General features: G+C 40.0%; 2 protein-coding genes across 6 annotated transcripts in view; one reads left to right on the plus strand and one right to left on the minus strand.

Annotated features, from left to right (window-relative positions):
* The window catches only part of CHPT1 (choline phosphotransferase 1), a 20,678-nt gene extending 12,469 nt beyond the window's left edge, over nt 1-8,209 (plus strand). The window contains exons 6-9 of the mRNA XM_019543894.1: nt 150-308; nt 3,209-3,334; nt 3,736-3,846; nt 8,123-8,209. Coding sequence (XP_019399439.1) covers nt 150-308; nt 3,209-3,334; nt 3,736-3,846; nt 8,123-8,140 — 414 coding nt within the window. The 3' untranslated portion in view covers nt 8,141-8,209. The remainder of the gene's footprint in view (nt 1-149; nt 309-3,208; nt 3,335-3,735; nt 3,847-8,122) is intronic.
* SYCP3 (synaptonemal complex protein 3) overlaps nt 8,102-25,460 on the minus strand; it is a 21,821-nt gene continuing 4,462 nt past the window's right edge. For 2 of the 5 annotated variants that reach the window (XM_019544736.1, XM_019544738.1), the window contains 7 exons: nt 25,158-25,236; nt 24,013-24,047; nt 20,839-20,956; nt 19,802-19,901; nt 11,054-11,152; nt 8,378-8,482; nt 8,102-8,198 (listed from right to left, as the gene is read on the minus strand). In XM_019544736.1, coding sequence (XP_019400281.1) covers nt 8,145-8,198; nt 8,378-8,482; nt 11,054-11,152; nt 19,802-19,901; nt 20,839-20,956; nt 24,013-24,047; nt 25,158-25,236 — 590 coding nt within the window. In that variant the 3' untranslated portion in view covers nt 8,102-8,144. Of the gene's footprint in view, nt 8,199-8,284; nt 8,483-11,053; nt 11,153-19,801; nt 19,902-20,838; nt 20,957-24,012; nt 24,048-25,157; nt 25,237-25,460 lie in introns of those variants that run through there. The other 3 variants (XM_019544734.1, XM_019544735.1, XM_019544737.1) reach the window with 2 other exon arrangements.

The following is a 25,460-nucleotide window of genomic DNA, read 5'->3' on the forward strand; positions in this document are numbered from 1 at the left end:
AGTGGTGTAACCAAAAAAAGCCACCTCCAGTGGTGCTGTTGCATAGATGCTCAGGAGTTGATTCCATTTGATTTCAGTGTGAGTTGTGATTGGTCACTGCTTCTAAAAAGTCATGGCAAAACACTTTTTTTTTTTTGCTTTTGTTTCAGGGAACTAGTGTTCTTTCACCAGGTCTCCATATAGGATTAATTATCACCTTGGCAATTGTGATCTATAAAAAATCTACAACTCATTTGTTTGAAAACCACCCATGCCTCTATGTCTTAACATTTGGATTCGTGAGTGCTAAGATCACACAAAAATTGGTGGTAAGAAATCCTGTCAGTTGTTGAACTTAGCATGTGTTGAGTGTGTTTTGCCTTCCTTTCATAAGAACTAATGTGCGATTATTTTTTTTTTCTCTCGGCTCTGACAATGTACTGCATTCATTATTGCAAACCTAACCTAGGCCTTTGTCTTTCAGTGGGCACCCATAAACTAACTGTGGTCCGCATCAAATTCAAGATGCAACATTTAAAGTGTGACCAATGACTACATGTATTTAGAGTTTAAAGGTGCAGCTTTCTCTTTCATTTCTCTCAAAAGTGCGAAATCTAGTAGTAATTCACTTATAGCCATAGTGTGTTTTTTGTTTGGTGTTTTTTGTTTGTTGTTTTTGGCTGTCAGAGCTGACTTCCGCCATTGCCAGTGAAGTGCTGACTGGAGAGTTACAATCTCAGGTTTAGTTCAATTGAATTTACAGTACAATATAACATTTAAGCTTACATTAATGTTCAGTGCTATTCTAATTACCTGTAAGGAAGACACTGCAAACAAGATGAGATTTTTCTCTACTAGATTAGAAGTCGCTATAACACCTTTTTCAGTGTTGTTCTACCTGTAAATGCTTTGGAGTTTGGTGTGTATTTTGTTTTTTGCACCCTCCCCCCCTTGTGATTTATATAGGCACAGGCTTTGAGTCTCTTCTCTGTCTCAAAGATTCAGTGCACAGCTAAACAGTGAAATAGGGCTGAGGCTGGAGATCCTATTTAGTTTTCAGTAAGCAGGTCAGACTCCTGCTTTGACTTCAGGAGCATATACAGAGCACAGGACAAAAGGGTTGGCTGCATAAGGCTGGAAGACGTACAAAAAACTAACAGCAGAGCTAGGAACAAGCACCAAAGGGTAAGACAGTGTCTTCAGCAAAGTTCTCTGTCCAGTTCTCTGTCTTTTTTTATGGCTGGGATGGATCCAAGTATGGTGGCTTGTGTTTAAATAAAAACTTTTGTAAAATGTTAAGATTGTCTGCTCCCCACCCCGCAAGATTTATTGAAAAGTCAGGGATTGTATTTACACAGAAGGAAGAATGATTTCTATTTTCTAATGTTTTTCTATGTACATAGCCTCTTCCATTCAGTCCTTTCTATATTGGACATAACACTCAGTTCTTCAGGACCTTGTTCAATCTCTGTCTTGGGGGACTAGGCTGGGGGAGGGAAGTGTGCAGCCAGGGTTGTGTTTTGCAGGTATGCACACAAATGTATTGGGCATCCTACAGATAATTACTGTACTTTGCAGGCAGTTTTAGTTAAATCCAGAGGAAAAACAGTCCTCTTTCCGTTTTTACAACTAAAATTCATGAAGTCCAAAAATTGATTCTTGTTTCATTTTAGTTGTTGCATCAGTCTTTCAGTAATAACTTTCTCAGTGGCCACATTCAGAGGGGAGGGTGGCACCTAAATGTTGTCCTTTAAGAAAGCAACATGAGTTTAAGAATCATTGTGACCTGGGAGTTTTGTACTTTGTAGTGTGACTTGTAAACAGCTAATATTGTTAAATCTAAACTTTTTTTAGAGTGATACTATTCCTTTTTGCTTTATTCAACTACACTCTTCTTGTAGTTGGTGTCCTACTTGTGTTGGTCACACAGGAAGCTAACCAGGTCTCTTCCTGTTGTGAGAGGAGACTCACCTCTGTATACTTTGAAATAATTATAAAATGGTGCCTAGGAATAAAAGCAGAAGCAAGAAAGCTGTAGGCAGGCCTGGATTAGAAAGGGAAAGGGTGAATCTTGGGTTTAGCCAGAAAATGCTCTTTATGGTAGCAGAACCCAATGTCTTTTAAAATAAATTTCCTTTTCAGGAAAAAAACTTATTTTCTTGCATACAACATCCACCCCTGAAATAAAACAGGTTTTTTTTTTCCCAGAGTCATGGCTAGCTGTGTGATGTGAGGTTAGTCTTTCTGGAAACACATACCAGATACAGACGTGCAGGCACATGTGGTTTGTGGCACCACAGGCCTCTTTGCAGCACTACAAACCTCATGCCCTGCATATTAAAACATGTCCTGCCCTGCAAATTTGTAGTGTGAGGGCAAAATTCACTACTGGAAAATCCCAGTAGCAAAAAACCCAAAAAGCGGCATGGCACACACCGTAGGAGTATGTGCCGGCAGAGACAGAGGCTTGGTCCTCCAAGGAGACGCTCTGGCTGTCATCCAGAGCGCCTCCCTTCCTTTCATGCTGCCCCAGCTCATCCAGCATGCTGGGAGCCAGGAGAAGTGGGGAAACAGCAGTTTGCCCAAAGCAGGGCATATTGCCCCGCACCAAAGCACAAATGCAGGCGCATGCACAGTGGCAAAAAGTAGTGGCACAAATTTGTGCCGCTATTATTTTTGCTGCTGCAAGGACATGACCCTGCATGTGGGTGACAAACCTATACTGTCCAGGAAGTGTGGCACCCCAAGAGACAATCTGGGTGAGGCAGTAGGAACTTCCCGCCATACCAGTTGTTTCATATGGTGGCACAAGTTTTTCATTACTTTAAACCTCTTACATCAGGGGTGCACAACTCAAGTATGTACCTGGGCTAGAGGTGATGTTGGCCAAAGCTAGGAGGGCTGAACCCAGTGCCATGCAAAGTACGGCACACCAAACTATTACTGGGGAATTTAACTTTTTTAATTGCACCAAATTTTTTGCCACAGAGAGGAAAAGAGGATGAGAAAGCGAGTGTTGGGGTACCTGCATACCCCCTGCCTGTCTTGCATACCCCCAGGGGTACGTGTACCACAGGTTGAGAAACTATGATTTAAACTATTAACTATCCTTCCAGAGCTTTTATTTACTTGTAGTTCTCTTTTTCTTCAAATAGTACTTTGTGTCCCCTAAATTTTCTTTGCTAAAACTTTTTAACTTTAGACATTTGTGGGGTTTTTTCTTTAATAGGTGGCTCATATGACAAAAAGTGAAATCTATCTTCAGGACACTGCATTCATTGGGCCAGGGCTTCTGTTTTTGAACCAATACTTCAACAGTTTTATTGATGAATATATAGTTCTGTGGATTGCATTGGTAAGCATTTTTTTTTGTAAATTTTAACTATTTAAGTGGATTCAAATGAGTATTTTAGAGGTCCAGTTTTATATGAGGATATAGTTGAAGTGAGGGGTTGAAGAGTTCTCCCATATTCATTTAGATTTTTTTTCTCTGATTTAACTGTTTCTGTATAGAGTAACTATAACTCAAGGTTTTGAGCTAGAGTTTAGGACCAATCCTGGGGGCTTACGATTTACATTAATGAATTCAGGTTATATTTTGTGTATAAAATAACTTAACATCAAGTTTCTGATTTGCATGAATCAGTAGTGATTTTTTTATATATATATATATAAAAAAAAAATTGCAGTAGCAGTTTTAAAACTTAACACTATGTGGACCTTTTGGTGCCTTACACTCTTCTTTTCATTTTGTAGTTTATATCCTTGTTTGATTTACTGAGATATGCCACTGGAGTGTGCATGCAGATTGCTGCTCACCTACACATACATGTCTTCAAGATTTCATCTCAACAAGCACCTGAACAGGTTCAAAACCATAGTGACTGACTAGTAGCACAAGGAGAAGAGGAGAAGCAGTTAGGGGAATATTGAATGAAGGATATCTTTTCAGGAGTACAGATAACAAAACTTTTCAAGAAAACAGGCAATGAAATGCTTGTTAATTTGTTCAGATAATATCAAATGTGATTATTTAAAAACATGAAGTCCTGCAGATTCTATCTGTGATTCTTATTTTTGAATCAGGGATAGATTTCTAAATATATTCTAGAGAGTACAGTTGTTGGTTTTGATCATGAGCATCTGAACTGAAATGGACTTTCAATTATGTACAAGCTATTCCTTAATCAATAGATGGAATATTTTACTTTTGGTATATGGATACAACTGCAAAGTTTAAGTACTAGCTAACTAGAATTCTTAGAGCTGTGTGATTTCACAAAGGAAAATGGCCAACATTTTCTCCTTAATTTTTCAGTTTCTAAGCTTTGGCGGAATATTGCTATGAATTTTAGTCAAAGGCTTCCACATATATAAAATAAAGGCATAAATTATTTTGAAATTTAATTCTGGCATAAGCAGTTGTCCAGGTGCATGCTTGCTGCTGCTGCTGCTGCTAAGATGATATGGTGTCTGAAGTCAGTGGGAGATCAGTATTCCACAAGCCCAAGCTTTTAATTTAAATAATAATAATAAAAAAGTGCTACTAGATTTAAAACTCCAGAATGATTTGAAAATTGTTTTTTGGGATACTGGATACTGAGGAAGCCTAAAAATCTAAACCCAAACAAGCTGCTGCTATTGAATATATTTATGAGTGTTCTGTATTTCAAGTTCTGGTCTCTAGTTTTCACTCATCATAATTTGTAGGGTTGCTTGTTGATGCTTCATTATTAATTACATGATTTGCAGACAGAATTGGATAATTTGACATGTAAACAGTATTAATATTAATGGGCTGTCTGTATCACTGTCTGTAAAATTGAAAGTGCAAAACTGAAGGTTAAATGAGAAGACTGAACTTTGGCCCATGAGCTTAGAGATCTGATCAAGATCCTTCTTTTTCACTTCGAACATGACAGTGCAATATGAGTATGTCATTTCCTTTGAAATATATTCACAGATCTTATTTTAGCTCAGTGGTAAAATACCTTGTCTGCAGCTATATTTCAAAATGAATATATTATCTAACAGCCAAGTATACATTATACCAGGAATCTAATCTAACTTGTACCACACTGAACCTCAAAAGATTTGTTTCCAAATACTAGATAGAATTTCCTAAGTAAATATATTGTCAAACATTGTCCAACATCAAAGATAATACAAAAGTTATGTGAGAGAGAGTGAGACAAATCGGCAGACACATTTGTTCTATAAAATATCTATCATTTGTCTTCTAATGATCTAGCCTGATCTTTGCTAATCTACAAGTGAGCATAAAAAGCAATAATAGCAACAAAACAACAAACAAACCCTCCCCAAAAAGCTAGAGAGATGAAAGCTATTGTTCACTGAGAATTTACACCATACCAGCCTTGTAGTTAAGCAAATAGGATAAAGGTCTAATAGCCTTTTAAAATATAACCTTAAGTACTTTTCACAACAAAAATCTGTTTCTGTAGAAATGGAGTAATGAAGCTCTTGAAGATGAGCTTTCTTCAACATGTTGAATTGACAAATGAAAGTTGACGTTTTTCCAACCAGCTGCCTTGCATGTGCAGGGATCTGGTAAACTTGAAAGAGACTCAGCTTTGGGAGAAAATCCTGCATGAAAAGAGGATCTCTGACCTGACGCTGTACTGATGCCAGAAAAATGGAATTGAATTAACTTTTTTCTTGCTGCACTAATTTCATGATTGTTTTGATCTCCTGGCTACGGCATAAAAATTCACCTACCTCTGAATAAATCCTCTTTATTTTCTCAGTAAACTGGATGAAATTTGCAAGAACATGAATATTCAGTTTACTTGCACAATTTTATATAAAGTAAAATTTATTAATGACAACAATTTTAGCAGTTAGATTTGTTTCAAGTAAAATTCTTTAGTGTGTCTAAATACTGTTAGTGAGAGAACTACTTAAAGAGAAGGCCCAGTGATATTTTCAGATTAAGCAGGTTCCTAACCTGTACTTCCTATGTAAAAGAAGTGGTCTTTCATTTCAATGTTATAGAAAATGTTGAATAAACTTTACATCATTACCTCTTGATCCTTAAGGGACAGTTTAGAGTTTGTCATAGCTAAAATTTTTAATTACATGTAATTATGTTAAATCACGAACAATTGCTAAGAAGCCACCGAAGAGCCACGCACTTGAAGTTATGTCATACCAACCTGAGTCATTGCTGAAGCTCCCTGAATTCTTATTTCACTAATTCTGAGCCCTAGTAATTATGGAAGTGTGGAAGGGTGGCTGTTAATTCCAAACAAGCAGTTGAGTACTTTCTAAATAGGCCATAAGAAATTGCTGCTTTAGAGAACTAATGTTGTTCCCCTACTCTACCCCAGTTTTTAAATGGGGACTGAATTGTTCTGGCATCATCAACAGCTGGCCTAGACCTCCCTATCCAGAAAATAGCATGACACTAGCACTCTGAAAAATCACTGGTTCCAGAATCCAGCGAGTAGTCAAAAACTGGGGAACTTGTCTCCAGATGACCCTAGTTTGATCATGTAAATGCTAATCAGGGGACAAATTAAATTGTAGAGAATCTGTATGGACTGGTTTTGGAATACTTTGCATTTTTAAAAACCTTCATTTTTCAGGGCACTCTAGAAAAACTGGATATGTTACTCCTCCTCTCCTTATTTGTATATTACTACAGAATCAAAACTTTAGCTTTGATAACATGAGAACATTAATTCCTTGGTTATTTGTGGCATTAAGCAGGCAACAGCCATATATTAAAATATTTTGGGGTTTTTCTAAGTTGTATGTGCATAAACAATTTTTTCTGTGATGACAAAAATCTGTATTATGTAATGCACACAATATAAAGAATTTCTTTTAAAATCATAAGCCTTTATTAAACTGCTAATTCTTTCAAACAGCAAACGCTAACATTTGAACTACAGTTCTGGATGCGGGAACCTGCTTTGGGATATCTTTGGGATATTTTTTATTGGTACACAAGAATTCACAATACATGTTCCAACTCTTAAATGTGTGGTATTTATTGAATTGCTGCATTCCTGTTGTTAACATAAAATGATGTTTATTTAAACTAATTCTATTAGTTACCCTGTAAAGCTGGAATACCTTTTTTAAATTTGAGTAACGTGCTTTGACAAATTCATTATTGTAGCATGGTAAAGCTTTCAATAAGGTTCCTAATGTTTAATAAAACCACATCCTGGAATGGTAGAAAACTAAACAAAACTTACAGCAGCAGCTAAACTTTAATTCTTGTGTATCACAAATCCTTAAAACTTCAGATACAATACTGGGCTAAACCTACAAAAAATGTACATATAAGCCTATGATGATTTTTATTGTTTCTTTAGCTTACAAACAAATATTTTTCAGACTTAGCATTTTGCTTAACAGCAGATGTCCAGGGTGCCCCTTTTAATCTTCTGCTGCTATATGTAGGGGCTTACTGAATTCATGGTGGAGGTGAGGCTCCTTTTAATCTAGCAGGTTTCCCTTCTATGTCCCTCCCCCCAGCTGCTGATTGGTGGAGGGGCCCCACTTGTGGCTTGCTCTCAGTTTGGTGGGGAAGCAAAATTGCAGTTTTAAGCATGGCACTGTTCTTGTTTCCCTGCTAGTCAGCAACAAGCAGCAGGGCCACCTGGGGCCCCTTGGCCAATCAGCGGCAGGGAGGTACGAATGGTGCCATATTTAAAACCGTGGTTTTTACTTCACTGCCAGTTAGGATTGACTTGCAAGATTTAAAGGAGCTGCAGTGCAGCCTACTTCTGCCATGAATTCAGTAGGGCCCTAGCTATGTGTTGGTGGAATTGTGTTCCATTTAGCATTAAAGCTGCCTACTTACAATTCAGAATCACACATCATGTGTTTATAATATCACCTTTTGGACAGTCCACTTCAAATGATAAAGTAAAAAACTAAGGACAATTCAAGTAAACTTGGAAAAAGGAAATTAGAGTGAAGAATCCACTTTTATGGTCTGATAGGCTTAGCTGTCTCAATTTCACTAGCAATTATTGAACAGGAAGTACTTGAAACAATCCATGCCATGGTTTGTTTTATGTGAACATATAGAAAACGGAATTTTAAAGCAGTAGGCTTATTTTTCTATAGCTAAAGCTAACTGTTATAATTATATCATGTTACTTAGGTACAAGTTGTTCAATGAACCATCAGAATAACATGGACTGAAGAGACTTCCGAACAGTTGCCATCTCTTGTTGTTGCTGTTACAAGAAAAGGAGATAAAATTGAACACAGATAACAAAACAATTAGGGAAAAATACCACTTTTGTCAGGCCTACTGAGCTAATTAAGAGCTAATTAATAATTAAATTATTTTTCTCCTTTCATTTTTTTGGACTGATTTCCTCCCTCTCCCCAAAAAATCAATGCCAATACTTACAGTGTCCATCATAATTTTCTTTTGCAACATCGCCATTTCCTTGCGAAGTTCACTTTGTGCACCAGCTAGAAGATTTTCATTATTCTTTTCCATATCTTCCATGCTCTAAATATTACAGAACAATTATTTTCATTGTCAGTTGAACTGGATTTCAAAACAATCCAGTCTCAAACTCAACAAGTTGTTTGCCAAAGGTGGCATATATCTTCTGTAGTTCTCATATAACTGGAAAATATGCTGCTACTCTAGAAACACATACCCTGTGTACAACACTATACTGTTTTTTTTTTTTTTTTTAATTAGACAGCCAACTGGTTAGAATTTTTACTGTGCTGCACCTAAAGTTATTTTTCCCTAACAGAAGCCTATCACATCTGCAGCTGCAAAGCATCTGATTAAAAGTCCTTGCTAACATCCTTATTTCTTTTGCATTCACCTGTTATGATTACCTTGTTTTCCTCATACTAATTTGGACTTATCTTGCAGATGTTTTAGATCATGCTTACACATGGGACTCATTCCATTCTGATAGCTGGGGCCACTTGTGCACACACGCAGTTGAGATTGTGTGGGCACAATATTGAGCTCAATCTCTACATTCTAGTTTTACTTGGAATGAAAGATTGTAGCATTGCTTCACCCTCCATTTGCACTACACCATTAAGACAGCTTTTTCCAAATATTATTACTTCTAATACAGCTTTTTAGGTAATATTGATTAAATATACTCATTAGAGTTTCATGTAAAATTAAGATCAGTTCAGTTACTGTGGATTTGTTAATAGCAGCATGTCCTGACAGCACATGTGATTTCAAACATATTGTAATACTCTAAACAAAAGCTGGTTAAAGTTGCTAAAAATTTCCTCAGCAAAAATAGGTTCAGAAGGGGATTTTATTTGATAAAGTATTTTTTTTGTTTCCAGAAATTTTAGACAAAACAAGTTTGAATTTTTATTTGCTTTAAGAAAAAAGCATTTTTTCTGTCTGCACACACTGCAACGGAATGAATGCTTTGAATTTTTTTTACTGACATTTCCAAACTTTTCCAGTTTTTCCAAAGGTGATTTTTCTTCATTCAGTGCTATCAGACATTTTGAAAACTCATTTTTTCCCTTAAAAATCTCACTTCAGACCCTGAAACAAGAAATTATATTGTAATTTCTCAGTTTTTCATGGATTTGTTTACATTTTTGACTGAATGTAATTGTTTTTCCTGTTTTGGTAGCTATTAATTTTAACTTAACATTAATTATGGTTATAAATTAATATAAAACTATTAAACTTGGAATTATTCTTGTTTTAAACTAGATAACTTACATTTTGAAAAGCATTCATGCCTAGCCAAACTATCACACTACTAGCATAGATTGGCTTTTAGGTGATGCTTGTCAGTACACATAGATTTCATAGACATTGGGGCTGGAAGGGACCTTGGAAGATCTTTGAGTCTAGCTCCCTGCCCCAGGAGCAGGAAGTCAGTTCAGGGAATTATACAGACTGGTATCTTTTAACTGGTCACCTGTCTTAAATCAGATTTTTAGTTTAACTTGGTTCTATTATTCACTTTTACCTATATTTTGAGGTTGAAAGGATGGACAAAATACAATATAGTATGTTTATCTTAAATTACTGATAATAAGAATACATTAAGGCATTTAACTGTTAAGTGTGTATATTAAGCATGTGTATATAGCGTCTACTTTCTTCTCTAAACGTGACATCAAAAACAGTGCTTGCAAATATGTAGTGTTGTAAGTCAACAAAGACCATAAAAGTCAGTAAATCAGAAGAGCCTATTAACTGATCTACTGTTTCCACTTTTACATGAGATCCTTATTGTTGGCTGACTGACTCTTTTGCTAGCACTGGATTGAATTACTTAGCTGTTTAATGTAAGTAATTCTCAGTTTGCTCAATGCTTTTCTGGAAAGCACATTTAGTAAATAAAACATACCATCTCACAAAAAGAATACTTTTTTAAAATGGGGATTTATCTTGCAAGAAATAGTTTATTTCTTAAAAAAAAAAAAAAAAAAAAAAGTTTCCTGATGAGAGGTCACTATCCTGTCTTTGTTTTAGTTTCTACTTTTAGGGAGATGGTTGCCTCAGCTGAAGTGTAAAAAGTCTTAAATTTTGGCTTACAGTTTTTAAAGAAGAATACAGAACACTTTAAATAAAGCAATGCAATTATTCCTAACATTAATAAAAATCTAAGGGCTGATCTACATAAACACACTGTTGCAGTGGTTTAACTGGAACTGTGATATGTTTAATCTAGCACAAACATCTGCATCTGTACTCAGTTTTATTTAAACCTGACTGTAGTTTTTAGTTTTGGCATGTGTACAGATATAATCAATTTAAGAGAAGTGTGTCCACACAGGGGCCTGAGTGGCTTGCTTATTTAAGTCAGTTATTTATTTAAACAAGTGTGTGTCAAATAAGGGCAACATACATGTGTAGACAAGATCTTAGTTAAAAAGAATGGAAATATACTTAAAAGTAACCAAGCTGATTTAATTACAGAAAACTTGTGCAAAGCTCTACTATTATGCTTAAACAAACTATTAATTCTTGACACATTATAGTACTTGAATTCTGCTTTAACTGTGAATTTCAAAACAGTCTTATTCAAGGTTCATGTAGTTTACAAAAAGTGTATATATACTGGACCTTCAAGAACTGATCATACAGCTGTTTAATTGTTTTCAGTCTCTGATTCTGAACTATTCTCGCCTGTTGGAAAACCTTTTGTTGCTGACGGAACATATTCTAAAGCAAAAAGAAAAGCCATGTTAGTTAGTGAATGATAAATTAGATGGATGCCGCTGTCAGTGTTAATAAAGAAAACTTACCTCTCCACTGGAAATTCCTGTTTTATAACATGGATCTGAATTGTTTCATTACATAGCTCCCTTCCCCTCTCTATGTATTATCAATCCAGGGAAGAGGATCGAGTGTAATTGCTGTTAGCATCCACTTGTCCTTCTACCCTACACACTTAACATGCTCACACTATGCCAGTCACAGCGTGCCCTTTCTTACCTTGCCACATAATCCTTGGAAATTTGGATGAAGCTTTACCCCAAACATGGTTGGATACTCAAGGATTTGCTTTTAAATTCTCATGAGGGTTTTGCCTAGTAAAGAAAACAATTGATCCCTATATATATAAAGCTAAGGTAAAATACTACACTCACAGATGGTCTTTACCATTTCAATATGCAGTGGGTGCCTCTACACAAGATGCTTTAGTGTGCAATTAGACTAATCTAATGTGTAGTAAAGAGCTGGTGTTTACATATGCATATGGAACCTATTACTTCCCCCACCTCCCCAGGAGCTGGGAGATGAGCAACAATGGGACCAGGGGAGAGGCCAGGGGGGCAGGAAGGGGAGCAGCACTAGGGCTGGCAGGGAGACATGGGGGAGAGAATAGGTGCTGGGACCGGGGAGGGAAACAGTACTGGAACCAGAGCAAGCAGGGCCAAGACCAGAGGAAGACACGGGAAAGCAGCATCAGGACTAGGGGGAGAAGCAGGGAGGCAGCACTGCCAGAATGGGGTTGAGGGGAGACATGAGAAGGAAGCAGTGCTGGTGACCAGCGCTGCTTCCCCCTCATGTCTACTCCCTGGCCCCAGTACTGCTTTCTCCCACTGCTTGGGCCCAGGGCATTGTCCCAAGCCAGAACCACCAAGCCAGGCTGCAATCCCTAGCTCCATGTGGCTGGGAGCTCCCTCCCACTTCTGGACAGCTCCCCTGTTCCCTGGAGGCCAGACCTGGTCCCCATGTCCCCTGCTAGCCTGGGGCTAGCACCTGAGGGAGCCTGGGTCTCTCCCTGGATGCTGCAGGGGGGCACAGCAGGACAGGGGGGTAGGAGAAGTCCCAGACTGAACTTCTTCCAACAGTAGTGTACATATAGATGTGTACCTGAGAATACTTACAATAAGCTTGAATTTCCCCTCAGAAAATTCAGGTGTATTAATTGGATGTATAGACTGTCATAGATTAAAGTCTTTGATTTTGGATGCCGATGGCAAAAGGTCAGATGCAAAAGGTCAGAGACTAACACAACAAACTCTGTAATTGTAGTCTCACACTATTATTTTTTAGTTTGTAACAGTACTGTATATATACACCCCTGTCTGTGCCTCATTTCAAATCACTTGAGCTCACATACGAGAGAGAGAAACTGACCTTGACAGCACAGCACGAAAGATAAAGTACCTATAGTAACGAGATTAGCTGACTTCAATGAAACTGTAAGATCAGAATAACGTGTTGTGCTTACCCTCTTGTGACCAAACAAGCTCAGTACCACCTAGACTAAAAGAAAAGCCCCCCATTTCTTGAAGGATGGGCTGCCAGCATGAAACCTGAGCAAACAAAGAAAGCACAAGTGCCAACCTGTTAATTATTCATGCCTGGCGTGTAGTAATTGGCTACGCTGGCCAAGTATAACTTTGAAAGAACTTCCGCCCAAAGCGGAGAACTCTCCACACGCACACCCAGGAGATGCAGTTTGTAAAGTGGCCTCTTACAAACATCTCGCCGCCTCTAATCTTTATCTTGGCATAACCCCGTCCTTGCCGGCTCGATTATCTCCCTTGTTATCTTTCTTATAAAGAGCTCTCAGTAATCTGCAGACTGCAACGGCTTGTGTGAATTGCTTGGAATCTGTAACAAACAACTTTCTTACCCATCCTGTAAATGCTGGGTAACATGATATCTGCATGCTGTAACTGAATAAATCAACTCCTCTGCCTACACTGCATCACATCAGTAGCGTAAGTAAAATAAACTTTCTGTGTAAGCATCACGCGTTAAATCATCTGACTCCTGCTCGCCGTTAACCCCCACCTGTCCGGTCATAAATCCCTCCTAGCGCCAAGCCGGTCGTGCTGACCCAGGCTCACAGGTCAAGGGTGTACTGGTCATCAGGGCGCAACATGGCGTCATGACCAGGATCCAGGGGAGGTGGAATGGAGTCAGAGTTAATACGTCACTGCCCATGGCGTACTGGAGACCGTTACTGTGCAAACTCAAATGATCTATGGGCTCACGTTATTTACCACCAAGCAGATGGTCTCATTGACCCATTGATCACCAGGTATGTGTCTCTTATCAGAGAAAAAAGGGGCAAGGAGTGGGCCATTCAGTTGGAGCCAAGCTCCTTCGGATGCGTTATGAGCCGAGATGGAGTCACCTTTCGGCCCAGAGACGGGGTCGGGAGCTTGTCTCTGGCGCGAGTAAAACCTGACAGCGTGGTGAACCCGACACCAGCCCAAGAATTTGCTCGCTGCATCTGACATATACGGGAAGGGGGAGAGGGTACTCCGGCCGACAAGTTCAACTGCCCAAACCTGCCACCTGACTCACGCAGGCACGAACTGCTGATGCAGCTCTGCGAAGCCCTAGAATCAGAGCGCCGTACGGTGACAAAGTGGACTGGTCCCAAATGGGACAAAGGAAAGATGATTAATGTTTTGTTCCATACTGTGTCTATCTTGCTGCGCGAGGTTGCGAATTTTGATTCACAGCTGGGTACGGCTAGCAAGACTGCTGAGGATCTGGCGGTAAAGTGCAGCACTCCACCAGCGCTCCAAGATGGCACTGAACAAAAACAGGAGTTACAACAAAAAGATGCCGGTACACAAACGGAGAAGCCACCGCCCGTAAATGGCACTGACGACAACAAGCCACGCCCAGAAATTGGAACTGAGCCAAAGGGGAGACTATACCCAAGCCTAGAGGGACTGACGGCGAACAACGAGACGTCACCGAACAAGGCCACGCCCACCTAGTGGCTGGGCTATCCTCCCGCCACCGCCCCGCTAACAAAGAACAATCTAACGTCACCAGACGTAGTCACGCCCGCTCCATGGCCAGACCATGCTCCGCCGCCAACCGCTGTGCCGCCAACCGCTCCGCCTCCACCGTATCTAGAAAGGCTCAATGACGTGCCGCTAACGAAAACCGAAAGTAAAGCTGGCGAAAAAGAGCTGATGACTTCAGCCTTACCCATCACCGTATGCAAGCGTACTCAGGCGGGTGGTGTCACACAAACTACCACCACCACTCGTCCCAGGACTTGGATGGAAATGAGTGAGCTCTGCAAAGAGATGGAAATTCAACCCGACGAAACTCCTATAGTCTGGCTAGGCCGCCTCGTGATAGCGGCAGGACGCTCTTGATTCAGACGAAGCCATGCAACTCGTTCAGAACACAGCCTGGAGCGGTGGGCTACTTACCGATGCAGTCCCCGTGACGAGAAATGGACATTGGCCAATACCATTACTGGCCTTGGTAGTAGAAGTTCTTATGCGGAAATCACACATCTGGCATGAGGGCAGCCCCAACCAACCTAATGCCATTCAGTTACTCAACGCCATAATCGGAGTTTCTTACGCCATGTGTAACCCAAATCTACACCCTCTGAATCTGACACAAGTGCAGCAGGGTACAGCATGGCCGCAACTTTATCTACATAACCCAGGTTGAGTTCCCTGCCTCCATGAAGCCATCGAAGCTGCAACTGATGTATATGGAGGTCCACAAGGACTTACTGCAAAATTAGTCCTTAACCCAAGTGTGAATGGAGCGTCGGCAAACATCTTGGGCCTAATATCCCACCTGCAATCGGCAATGGCGAGCAACCCTCCTAAAGCCCACGCTGCAGCCTGCCCAATTCAAGCACCACCCAGAGGGACCAGTCACCGGGGCCCACCCAGAGCAGCACTGCCTCAAAGATCAGCGGAAGAGAGGGCCATGTTCAGATTCTTGTTGAACCACACGAGACTCAACAAGGCTCAACTACGGGCGCTAGGAGATGAAGGACAGAAACTCCTCGCAGAACAACTGGGCTTCAAATACAACGAGCAGCCAAAAAACGAGTAGTTGCTGCGGCAGGTCCGATGGCGCAATCCAAGAAGCTACTACAGATGATCCTCACCCTTACGCCAAGCTCACCCTCATCGATCCAACAAACCCTCTCAGACAAGTACGTGTCTCATTCCTACTTGACACAGGAGCCCAAGTCAGCGTGATTACCACTGATGTACCCCATCAGGTGACGAAGTAAGTCATCATAGTACAAGGCCTGAATGCCGTAAAGCCCACACCTGTAATTGGATTTTTGGTAAAGGGTTATCGAAAAGTGCTAACAGGTGTTCTAGAGGGCATCAATCTCCTAGGCGTCCCCGCAATTCGCGCATTAAAACTCAAAGAACAAGTGTTGCAAGCTCTTCCACTTGCCGTGTCACCAGACAACTGCTATCGTCCACCTTTGTGTAACACAACTGCTTGGCGATACCGACCCATCCCAACTAAAGCGTCGCTGCAAGCCTCTCTTCAAACCCTGCTATTCCGCTTGGAGCAAAAAGGTCGCATCATGCCTGTTTCTGAAAGTATTTCCTTATCAGCTGGATGGGGCATAGCCAAGCCTGGATGCCCAGATGAAGCCCGGCTCGTTGTTGACTATCGCATGGTGAACAAACATTGTGCATCCATCATCCAGCCAAATATTTCAGACCTTCCTCAGCAACTGTGCAACATAGCTGAGTATCAAAGTCAGCCTTGGGTAGGAGTAACCATTGACATGAAGGATATGTTCTTCTCCATCCCCATCGACGATCACTTGGGAGTACTTAATATGTGCATCGAGGGAAAAATGTACAGATGGAATGTCTGTCCACAGGGCTACTGTAACTCTCCTGCCCTCACCACAGAAGCCATGAATAAATGTCTAAGTGAACTCAAGCAAAATCAACAGTTCCCAAGTGACATCCTTCTGTGCAGTTATATGGATGACATCGCTATTCTCGGCCAGGACCTCTCAACAGTTGCATCTTTGGCACAACGACTGATTCAACACCTTACGGATGCAGGCTGGACAATAAACTGACAAAAGTCATGCCTCGATCCCTCAAATGACATCACTTTCCTCGGAACCAAGTTTAAAGGCCCGTGGAGACAGCTACAAACTGCCGAGCGAACTGATCTCACCACTTCCTAGTCGTCACAACAGCAACCCGTCACGAAAAGAACTCCAACAAATACTAGGACGCATCAATTGGCTTCGACATTATGTCCAACCTAAGGGACTCGCAATACTCGCTAAGCTTCAAAAGAACCTCCGCCAATTCGGGTATTGTTTTCCTTCAGACCCACGGACTTCCAAAGACGACCAAGCCGTCCAGGATCTAATCACGCAATGCGAAAACACCAAGCTTCACGCGGTCAACCTAAACAACGACTTAACTGTTACAGTTAGTTACATGGATATCCATATTTGGGCAACAGCGCATGACTAAGACCATCTTGTTTTAGCTGCCCACCGCACTCTACAAGATGCCCAACACCGATATGGAACTGTCGGAAAAGTTTTACTTGCATCACAGTTGGCAAAGCCAGTGTCAAAAGGCCATGGAACCATTCTAGGCCCTGGAATGATGCTGTTGACACAAATCGACAGTGACCATGTTAACCCAGAATTTGGTGGTGAACCTAAAACTTAGGCCACTTTAGTCCTTAACCACCAGTATCATTGGTCTGCCTCGTGGGAACATCGTGACACACCAGCACCATGTGAAGTTCGAGATCACCCAATCTTATATGGTACCACAGCACCAGCTTGGATGGCCTCCGATGGAACTACACGACACGGAGGTCTGTGCGGATTCTACTGCCATGCGTGTCGAGAACATGACATGTTACCAGGCTACTCATCGGCCCAACTCAATGAACTTATTGCATTTTCCATAGTTATCGAGCACTGTTGTGACCGACATAATGGCTGTCAACCAGTTCCAGTTATTGCTGTGGACTCTCAATTCGTTTACAAAATCGCCACAGGAAATGGTGACCCAGAACTCTGTGTCCGAACTTGGGAAAGAATCTTTGATATGATCACAACTCTCGATCCACCGCCACTCATTAAGCATACCAGGTCGCACCGCCCTGATACAGATCCAGTACATGCTGAAATTGACCGACTACTCCAAGAAAGAAAAAAGCCCAAAGTCTCTGTCAATCAAGTAGCCGAATCTTCAGAGAAAGATCCTTTCCTTCATTGGCTACACGAACACTGGGGGCATCCTGGAGTAAGTGCTTCCCACAGTTGCTGGTGCAAAGATACAACCCAACCTCAATCAGAAGGAGCTCACAAAGATTGGACTCGCATAGTCCAAGCTGTGAACAGTGTGCCAAACAAAAGAAACACCCGACCGCAGTAGGGCAAGAAACCTTCGCCAAAGAACACTTTGAACCTGGAAAAGTGTGGCAAGTTAATTTGCTAGGTCCCTTGCCCGGGGCAAGACGACACCCAAAAGGACTTGTTGCTGCTGATCTTGGTACACGACAAGTGCAAGTTATACCACTGCAAAAAAGTACCGGCCCATCAGTCGTTACCGCATTAAGACTGTTAATCGCTCACTGGCAAGCCCCAGAGATCATCCACTCAGATGGAGGATTGCCCTTCACCTCCAAACTTAGTGATTTTGCAGCCGCCTTCAACATCCAGTAACATCATCATATCCCGTACCACCTGCAATCCAGCAGTGTGGTTGAGCGCACCATTGGTCTTGTCAAAAAAAAAAAATTTGACTATTGAACAAAGGTTCCTACACTGGATGGGACACAGTTCTTCTCAATGTCCTCATCAGTCTGAACGCCGACAAATCCTTATGGGAACATCGAACGCCCACCCCGGTCAAGCCATGGACACCCAAATTTCTCCCAGGCAAATTAGTTTGGGTTACAACTCCGAACCCAAAAGACAAATACCCAACGCTGACCAAAGGCCAAGTTGTTCACCCTGGACAGTATCCGAACACGTATTGGGTCATCAAAGATGTCAACGGCTCTTCAGAACCTCCACATTTTTTAGCGCATCACAATTGGTTATCTAGGTGCGCCGAGCAAAAAGTTACGTGAATTGTGTAATATCTCTTGATACTGCTGTTTGTTGTTTTCTTTTACAGGTACATACCATGAGGTTCTTCATAACCCTCATCTTATGCTGTACCATATACTTCGCCTCGTGCGTGATTCAACAGAACTTGTTTTTGACTCTGTTAGCTGTTTCTACCACCGAATGCCATAATTTTGAAGAGACCGAAGACTCCGCATATGACTACCGACTGTGTTTCCCGAAGCCTTTAACGATGGACATTGACATTATTACCCATCTTAGACGACCACCTTCTAGTCTTAAAGTATCTCACTATCTTGAGTATTTTCGTTGTTATCTTAGTAATGTTATGCATTCTTTCTTGCCTTTTTCATGTAATCAAGAAACGAGTAACCACACTTTCTGCTTTTGTATACACATGCTTGCCAATTATTTATGAGCTCGATGAGAAAGATAACCAATTCTAAACGATGTCACCAAAAGTTGCCATCGGCAAGGGGGCATGTCAGAGATTAAAGTCTTTGATTTCGGATGCCGATGGCAAAAGGTCAGAGACTAACACAACAAACTGTAATTGTAGTCTCACACTATTATTTTTTAGTTTGTAACAGTACTGCATATATACACCCCTGTCTGTGCCTCATTTCAAATCACTTGAGCTCACATACGAGAGAGAGAAACTGACCTTGACAGCCCAGCACGAAAGATAAAGTACCTATAGTAACGAGATTAGCTGACTTCAATGAAACTGTAAGATCAGAATAATGTGTTGTGCTTACCCTCTTGTGACCAAACAGGATCAGTACCACCTAAACTAAAAGAAAAGCCCCCACTTTCTTGAAGGATGGGCTGCCAGCATGAAACCTGAGCAAACAAAGAAAGCACAAGTGCCAACCTGTTAATTATTCATGCCTGGCATCTAGTAATTGGCTACCCTGGCCAAGTATAACTTGTTATCTTTCTTATCAAGAGCTCTCGGTAATCTGCAGACTGCAACGGCTTTTGTGAATCGCTCAGAATCTGTAACAAACAACTTTCTTACCCACCCTGTAAATGCTGGGTAACATGATATCTGCATGCTGTAACTGAATCAATCAACTCCTCTGCCTACGCTGCATCACATCAGTAGCATAAGTAAAATAAACTTTCTGTGTAACCATCATGCTTTAAATCATCTGACTCCTGCTCGCCATTAACCCCCACCTGTCTGGTCATAAATCCCTCCTTGTGCCAAGCCGGTCGTGCCAACCCAGGCTCGCAGGTCAAGAGTGCACTGGTCATCAGGGCGCGACATAGACATGCCCAATGTATCCTAAAAACATCACAGAAAACAAAAAAACCCCCACAACCTCTAATCAAGACAGCAAGAGTCCTGTAGCACTTTTTTTCCCTTGAAACATACTTAAGTGTATTTATGCATGAGGGAACCTGGTGCCCAACAAGAGCAACTAGCATTTGTATTTCTGATTTAAAACATTTTTATATATTCATATGTTATGCTGGAAACTAACCGCTAGTTTTTCTTCTTGTTCCTCTCCTTTCTGCATATCCACATCCCATTGCTGAAATAAGGTCAGGAACTGCTGAGAATACTCATGGTTCAGCTTCTGTCTAAAAATATATCTTGCAATTACTATTGTGATTAGCAATGTAAAACTGAAATATCAGTTAAAATAAATATAGCGCCACTAATGCCAGATGGATTTGTTTTTTTAATCTGTAGTGGAATAATATCACTTATGTAGGATTAAAAGATTCAATGTCTAAGTATGTGTTTATTTGATTGGGAGGCTGACTTGGACATAAAAAAGAAGTCTTTTATTTTCTATAAATTGAGTATGTAAGCCTGCATAACTACGTCTACCAATATGCTGGAAATAGCATATGTAAAAAAATAATCTATTTGGCTGTTGAAAAAGATGACATTTGACTATAAGTGTATTTGACCAAAAAACCCCTATTTTAGAAATCTCTGATTTATATAATATTTAATGCCAGGTTTCATCTCCTTCTGTCTTTAAGGCCAGTATCAGTAACTAAACAATCCTCCAAGTGGAGGAAAAAATCCTACATGTCATTTATCATTGAAAAGTTAGATAAAATTACGTTTTTTCAATAAATAGTAATTTTCAATTTTTGAGAGAAAATTTGAAATGGAAAATGTTTATGGGAAAAAATTCAAATTAAATAAACTAGAAATTATTGATTAAAATAAAAATGTTCTGAAAAATTAACACTGACTGAAGTCAGTTTTCATCAAAACGAAACATAACAGATGGCTATACTAGTCAGTTTGCTTACAAACTCTGACATTTTATATTTCTGTTACTGAAGAGAGAGTGTTGAGGTGAGTTGTTTCTGTGAATTTGAAAGGAAGTGACAGAATTCGAGACAAAAAACCAGAAGTGCTTGAGCAGAAGTGACTGGGTAGAAAGTTTTTTGTTGCCAAAACAGATCTAACAAGTGTATGATGCTATAGCAGATACTATGATCCAGAAAAAATTAATTACTTCTTACACTTTTCCCCTGTATTAAATGCAAATACTACCTTTGTTCCTGCTGTGTTTTCCAAACGTGTTCAATTTTCTGGTTGCTGGTTTTGAGAGAAGCCTTGGTATACATTTCTAGTCTCTTCTTTTTAGCCTGGAGAGCCTTGTTAATATCAGCTGGAATAGATGAAAAATAATTGTAAATTGTATTATGCATATATTTGAATTTTAAAACTGCATATTAGTGCAAATGTTATCAATTACATTTAGGAAAAGCATTCACAATGCTTTGCAACTGAAGAAGTGTGCAATAACTTTGGCACTTAAAAATATTTTTATAAAAGTTTTGTCAACCCAAGAACTTTTTGAGGCATACTTATTTTAATAACTTGGAGGTGGGTTGTAATACATTAACAAAGTAATGGTTTATCAACATTGCTAAAATATTAAATGAATAGAAGAAGTAAATTTTTATTCTTCAGATAATGACATTCTATACAGACAGCTTGAACTGCTACTTTATAATAAAATGTTTGTTTAGATGCGTTTTAAAGTTATAAGCATCTTAAGTGGGCCAACCTACAATATAAATACCATAGACCATAAAACTGTGTGTGGTATGTGGCAGATCAGGGAGGGGACAGGCAGCACAGCTGCAGATAGGACAGGAAGCAGAAAGCAGCAAATTGGGCAGAGAGCACAGGGCTGGGAGCAGAAAGCAGAGCAGCAGACAGGGTAGGGGAAAGGGATCAAAGTGGCATTTGGGGAGGGTGTGGGATTAACTTGTGGCATGCCTGTCAAAAGGTTGTCCCCTACTGCCAGCTACATTTTCTCTTCTGCTATCAGTATCAACATAAAGGATACATCTGCCAACTTTTTACTGTCCTTACATTTTATTTGACTGACGTCTTGCTAGCTTCAGTTCTATTATTTTTGTACAGATAACATTCTCTTTCTCTGATCCCTCCATAACCTATCCTTTTACCTATCTTGACGCTTGAGTAATTTTTTTTAACTTATTTATATGAAGCCTGAAATCCTCCTCTTACCAAAGCTGCTGTGACTAGGATAGCATTCTTATATTTCCTCCAAAGCAAGACATTTAGACACTCTCAGCAATTTGAATTAACGAAGTTCTTTAAGATCCATTTTATGCCTTGGAGTCCACATACATGCAAACACAAGACATCTACTTCTGTTATAAAACTAAAAATAGTATTCAGCCAATTACTGAGTAGGTGAGTTATCTTGTTATTGTGACTCATCTTTCCTTCTTCTTCCCCCCCACCACTACTTTTTGCCCCTCTGTGAGTCATACAAAAATTCATAATGTAAGTATGAACTGTGAGTTAGCAAGTGTTCTAGCTACTAAACCAAATAAGTCTCTCTCAAACTGTCTCCACAAGATTGCTATTATTCATCCTTATTTTTTGATGCTCTCAGAAATTAAATTTTGTATGACAATCACTTTATTACTGATAATTGTCTTTCCTAGTTTTTAGTGTTTCTAAACCCTGCAGTCAGACTATTTTCTTGTTCACTCACACTATGACCATTCATTATTTGTCTCAAAAATCCCTTTCTGATTTTTGAAGGATCTGTTCAACATTACCACTTGCTCTACATCTATGCAAGTCCCTATCTCCTCTCACCATTCCTGCAATCCCATTTTCCTCCTTGCTCCTTTTTTGTAATGACAATTTGAGGGGTGATAAAAATGGCTTCTCAACCTATATTTCCCCACTTCTCTGCAAGTATGAAAAGGTATTGGGCACCTAAAACAGGACAAGGTAGATGTCAGGCACCCAAGTTCAAAACTGTGATCCAGAATATTAGTAGTCAGCAGTTGCCTAATCTTGGAAGTACTTGAACTTTTTTATTTGAAATTGCTCTAGGGACCTGCATTCTTAATATTGCCTACAACTCTCCAGGCCCAAGCAGCTAACTGCTGCACCCCTCCTAAGTCTGCTCAGGATCCAGAAAATACAACTGAGACAAATTGGGAAGATAGGGCATGTGCCTAGGCCAGGGGTGGTGGGGTCCCTTCAGGCTGGGAAATTTGGCAGTGGGGGAATAGTGGCAATTAAGACTGCCACCTTCCCCTGCTTCCAAATCCCCAAGCCCCACACCAGGGGTTGGAGCCAGGCCATAGTCTTTTCCCTCGATCCTGTGGGTCCAAGCCAAGCCTCCTTCTCCTACAGAGCTGTATCAGGCTGGGCTGCTTCCCCTCCAGAAAGGGCCTTGCTGCAGGAGCACTGGCCAGATCCAACCTATGCATGGACCCAGGTACTGCTCATTTAACCCTCCAAGCAAAAAGGTTGAGCACCCCTGGCCTAGGTGGTCTTCCATTGGAAAATGTAACTTATAGGTGGGCTTCACTGGATTTGACTTGTGTGGCCCAGGCCTAAATTTTCTAAGAGGCTTGATTCAGTGTATGTCCTCAGAATTGGCATAATGGATGCAAATAGGATTGGGCCCTTCATAAAATCCACTTCTGACTGCCTTATTTTTAAGATATGACTGCTGGAGGAAAAGAACAGAGACAGTGATTTGGACATTTGCCAACAAAGTGGGAATACTATACTGTTTTCAGTCTCCAGTGATTCAAGTCCACAGTCCTCTCTTCTTAGGAGAGTGGCTGTAATCACCAAGTTAGAAGCAAGCTAGGATGGAGACATGCTCTACCCCACCTGCTGAAGCTTTATTACTGTGTGGCAAGGAATGCAAGATTCATTGGAGTTCCCCACTTGGCAGAAGGTTTTTGTATAATCATTCTGAGTCATGTCACTCTCCCGCCCGCACACCTAACTCTGGATTTGGTATTCAGGTGCCTCAAAGGCAGGTGCTTCAGTACAGAACGTGTAGGTACCTATACCCTTCTTTATTGGATCTCTGCATCTCTAATCTCATCTTTAAAAATCTTCAACACTTTAGTATGTAACTCATATTAAACTATACTCATGCATCCTTCCTAATCTCTCTTCCTTGTAATCAGTCTACAAAAATACTTGCACTTATATTTTCATTGGATTCTTGCATGATGCTGCATTTATGTATGTTAATTTTTCTTTTTTAGCAGAGAGTAGCATACAGCTATAAAGATGCTACAATACGTGTCACTTTTTTGCCTGTCACTCTTAAACTTTGTGCTACTTCCATTATTTTTTATGGAATCAGGAAATCAAGAAAAAGTTCCTGCTTAATTAAGAAGAATATTAACAAAATATACTTACCTCCAAACCGTTCCAACATATTCTGTACTTCACCCCTACAAAATATTTAGTGTTTTAGAAACTTTGAATATATTTTTGTATAAACTACCACGAATATGAACAAATGCAAAAACTGAACTGACAGTTTTTTCCCCTCTGCTTAAAAACAGTAACACTAAATGTTGCCACTGTTGTACAACACACAAGATTAAGTCCCTTCCCTCTATGTTACCTCCTTGGCACTACCTAAAACACAAAAATAGGAAAGCCAAAGAACAGGCTAAATGGAATGATTTTTAATGACAGTATTTTGTTAACTCACATCCTAGGAGCAAGGAGGGAATATTTTTAAGGACCTGACTGTAAAAATGGTAAACTAATAAACAAGAATCTGTAGAACTATTTTATGTACGAGGATGGTGCATAATAAGATAGGGGAAGAAAATAATCTATCATCAAGACTGGCGATGCTGGGGGGCAGCCCTGGTCACAATAAAAGACAATGGGGCCTGTTTTGTGTAGTGCACTTAAAACAGAAAGATGATTAAACAGGTCTGTGTGGCAGTGGAGAGAGAGCAGAGGTTTAATAAGGCCCACAGCAGGTTCTGAGTCATTGTTAAGAAAGAGGTATTATCTCTCCTGAAGCCTGCCTTTCCCTTTCTGACAAAGAGAACTGATCACAACTTCAATCTGTTAATTTTGACAGACTGACATCTTTCCCAAAACTACATTTTCAAGCATAATCTTCAGAAGGTTCTATTTAGTTATAAAGTTTACATGTAAAAAAACAGAGCTTTTCAGGTAATAATGGAACACATCAATTTGAAAGTGTTATAATTCTTAAGAAAAATAAGATTTGAGAAAGTAAATGATAAATGACATGGGGTGGAACTTGTAAAACACCATTGGGCGGAAACAAAACAATTTTGAGAAGCTGTTTTCCCTGCTACATTGTAGCTGTTAGTTATCACTCAAACAACTGGTGTTTCTCTATAAAGCACATATATATGTTTTTCTTTTTTAAACACACACTATCTGGTCTTCTATCATTTGGACATTTTAACTGAATGGACTCTATGAGACACAAAACTAGGCTTATCAAATTTCAGTAACTAGTACCTATTCGAAATTTTGTAACAGAAATTTAAGATTTTTAAGAAAATTACCCCACATCATCTTCAGTCACATTGTGAGGCATCACTGAAGGTCTTTTTTTCCCATGTTTATCAATTACTGGAGTCTCGCCTTTAAATATTTAAAAAACAAAAAACAGAGACCACATCAAATATTTTGCTGGAAAGTGGTTATATTTTTTTTCTGTAACTGTTTCTCCAAATAAATCATATGGAATCCACAATTTGTTTAGCATAAGACAAACTAAAACCCCCTCTACATCTTAGATTTTTCCCAAGTACCAGATTTGAATAGGTACACCATTGATTTCCTCTAGGCCCTTTTCAATCAGTTCT

This window comes from Crocodylus porosus, unplaced genomic scaffold (assembly GCF_001723895.1).
Source record: "Crocodylus porosus isolate Cpor-Errol unplaced genomic scaffold, CroPor_comp1, whole genome shotgun sequence".
NCBI lineage: Eukaryota > Metazoa > Chordata > Crocodylia > Crocodylidae > Crocodylus > Crocodylus porosus.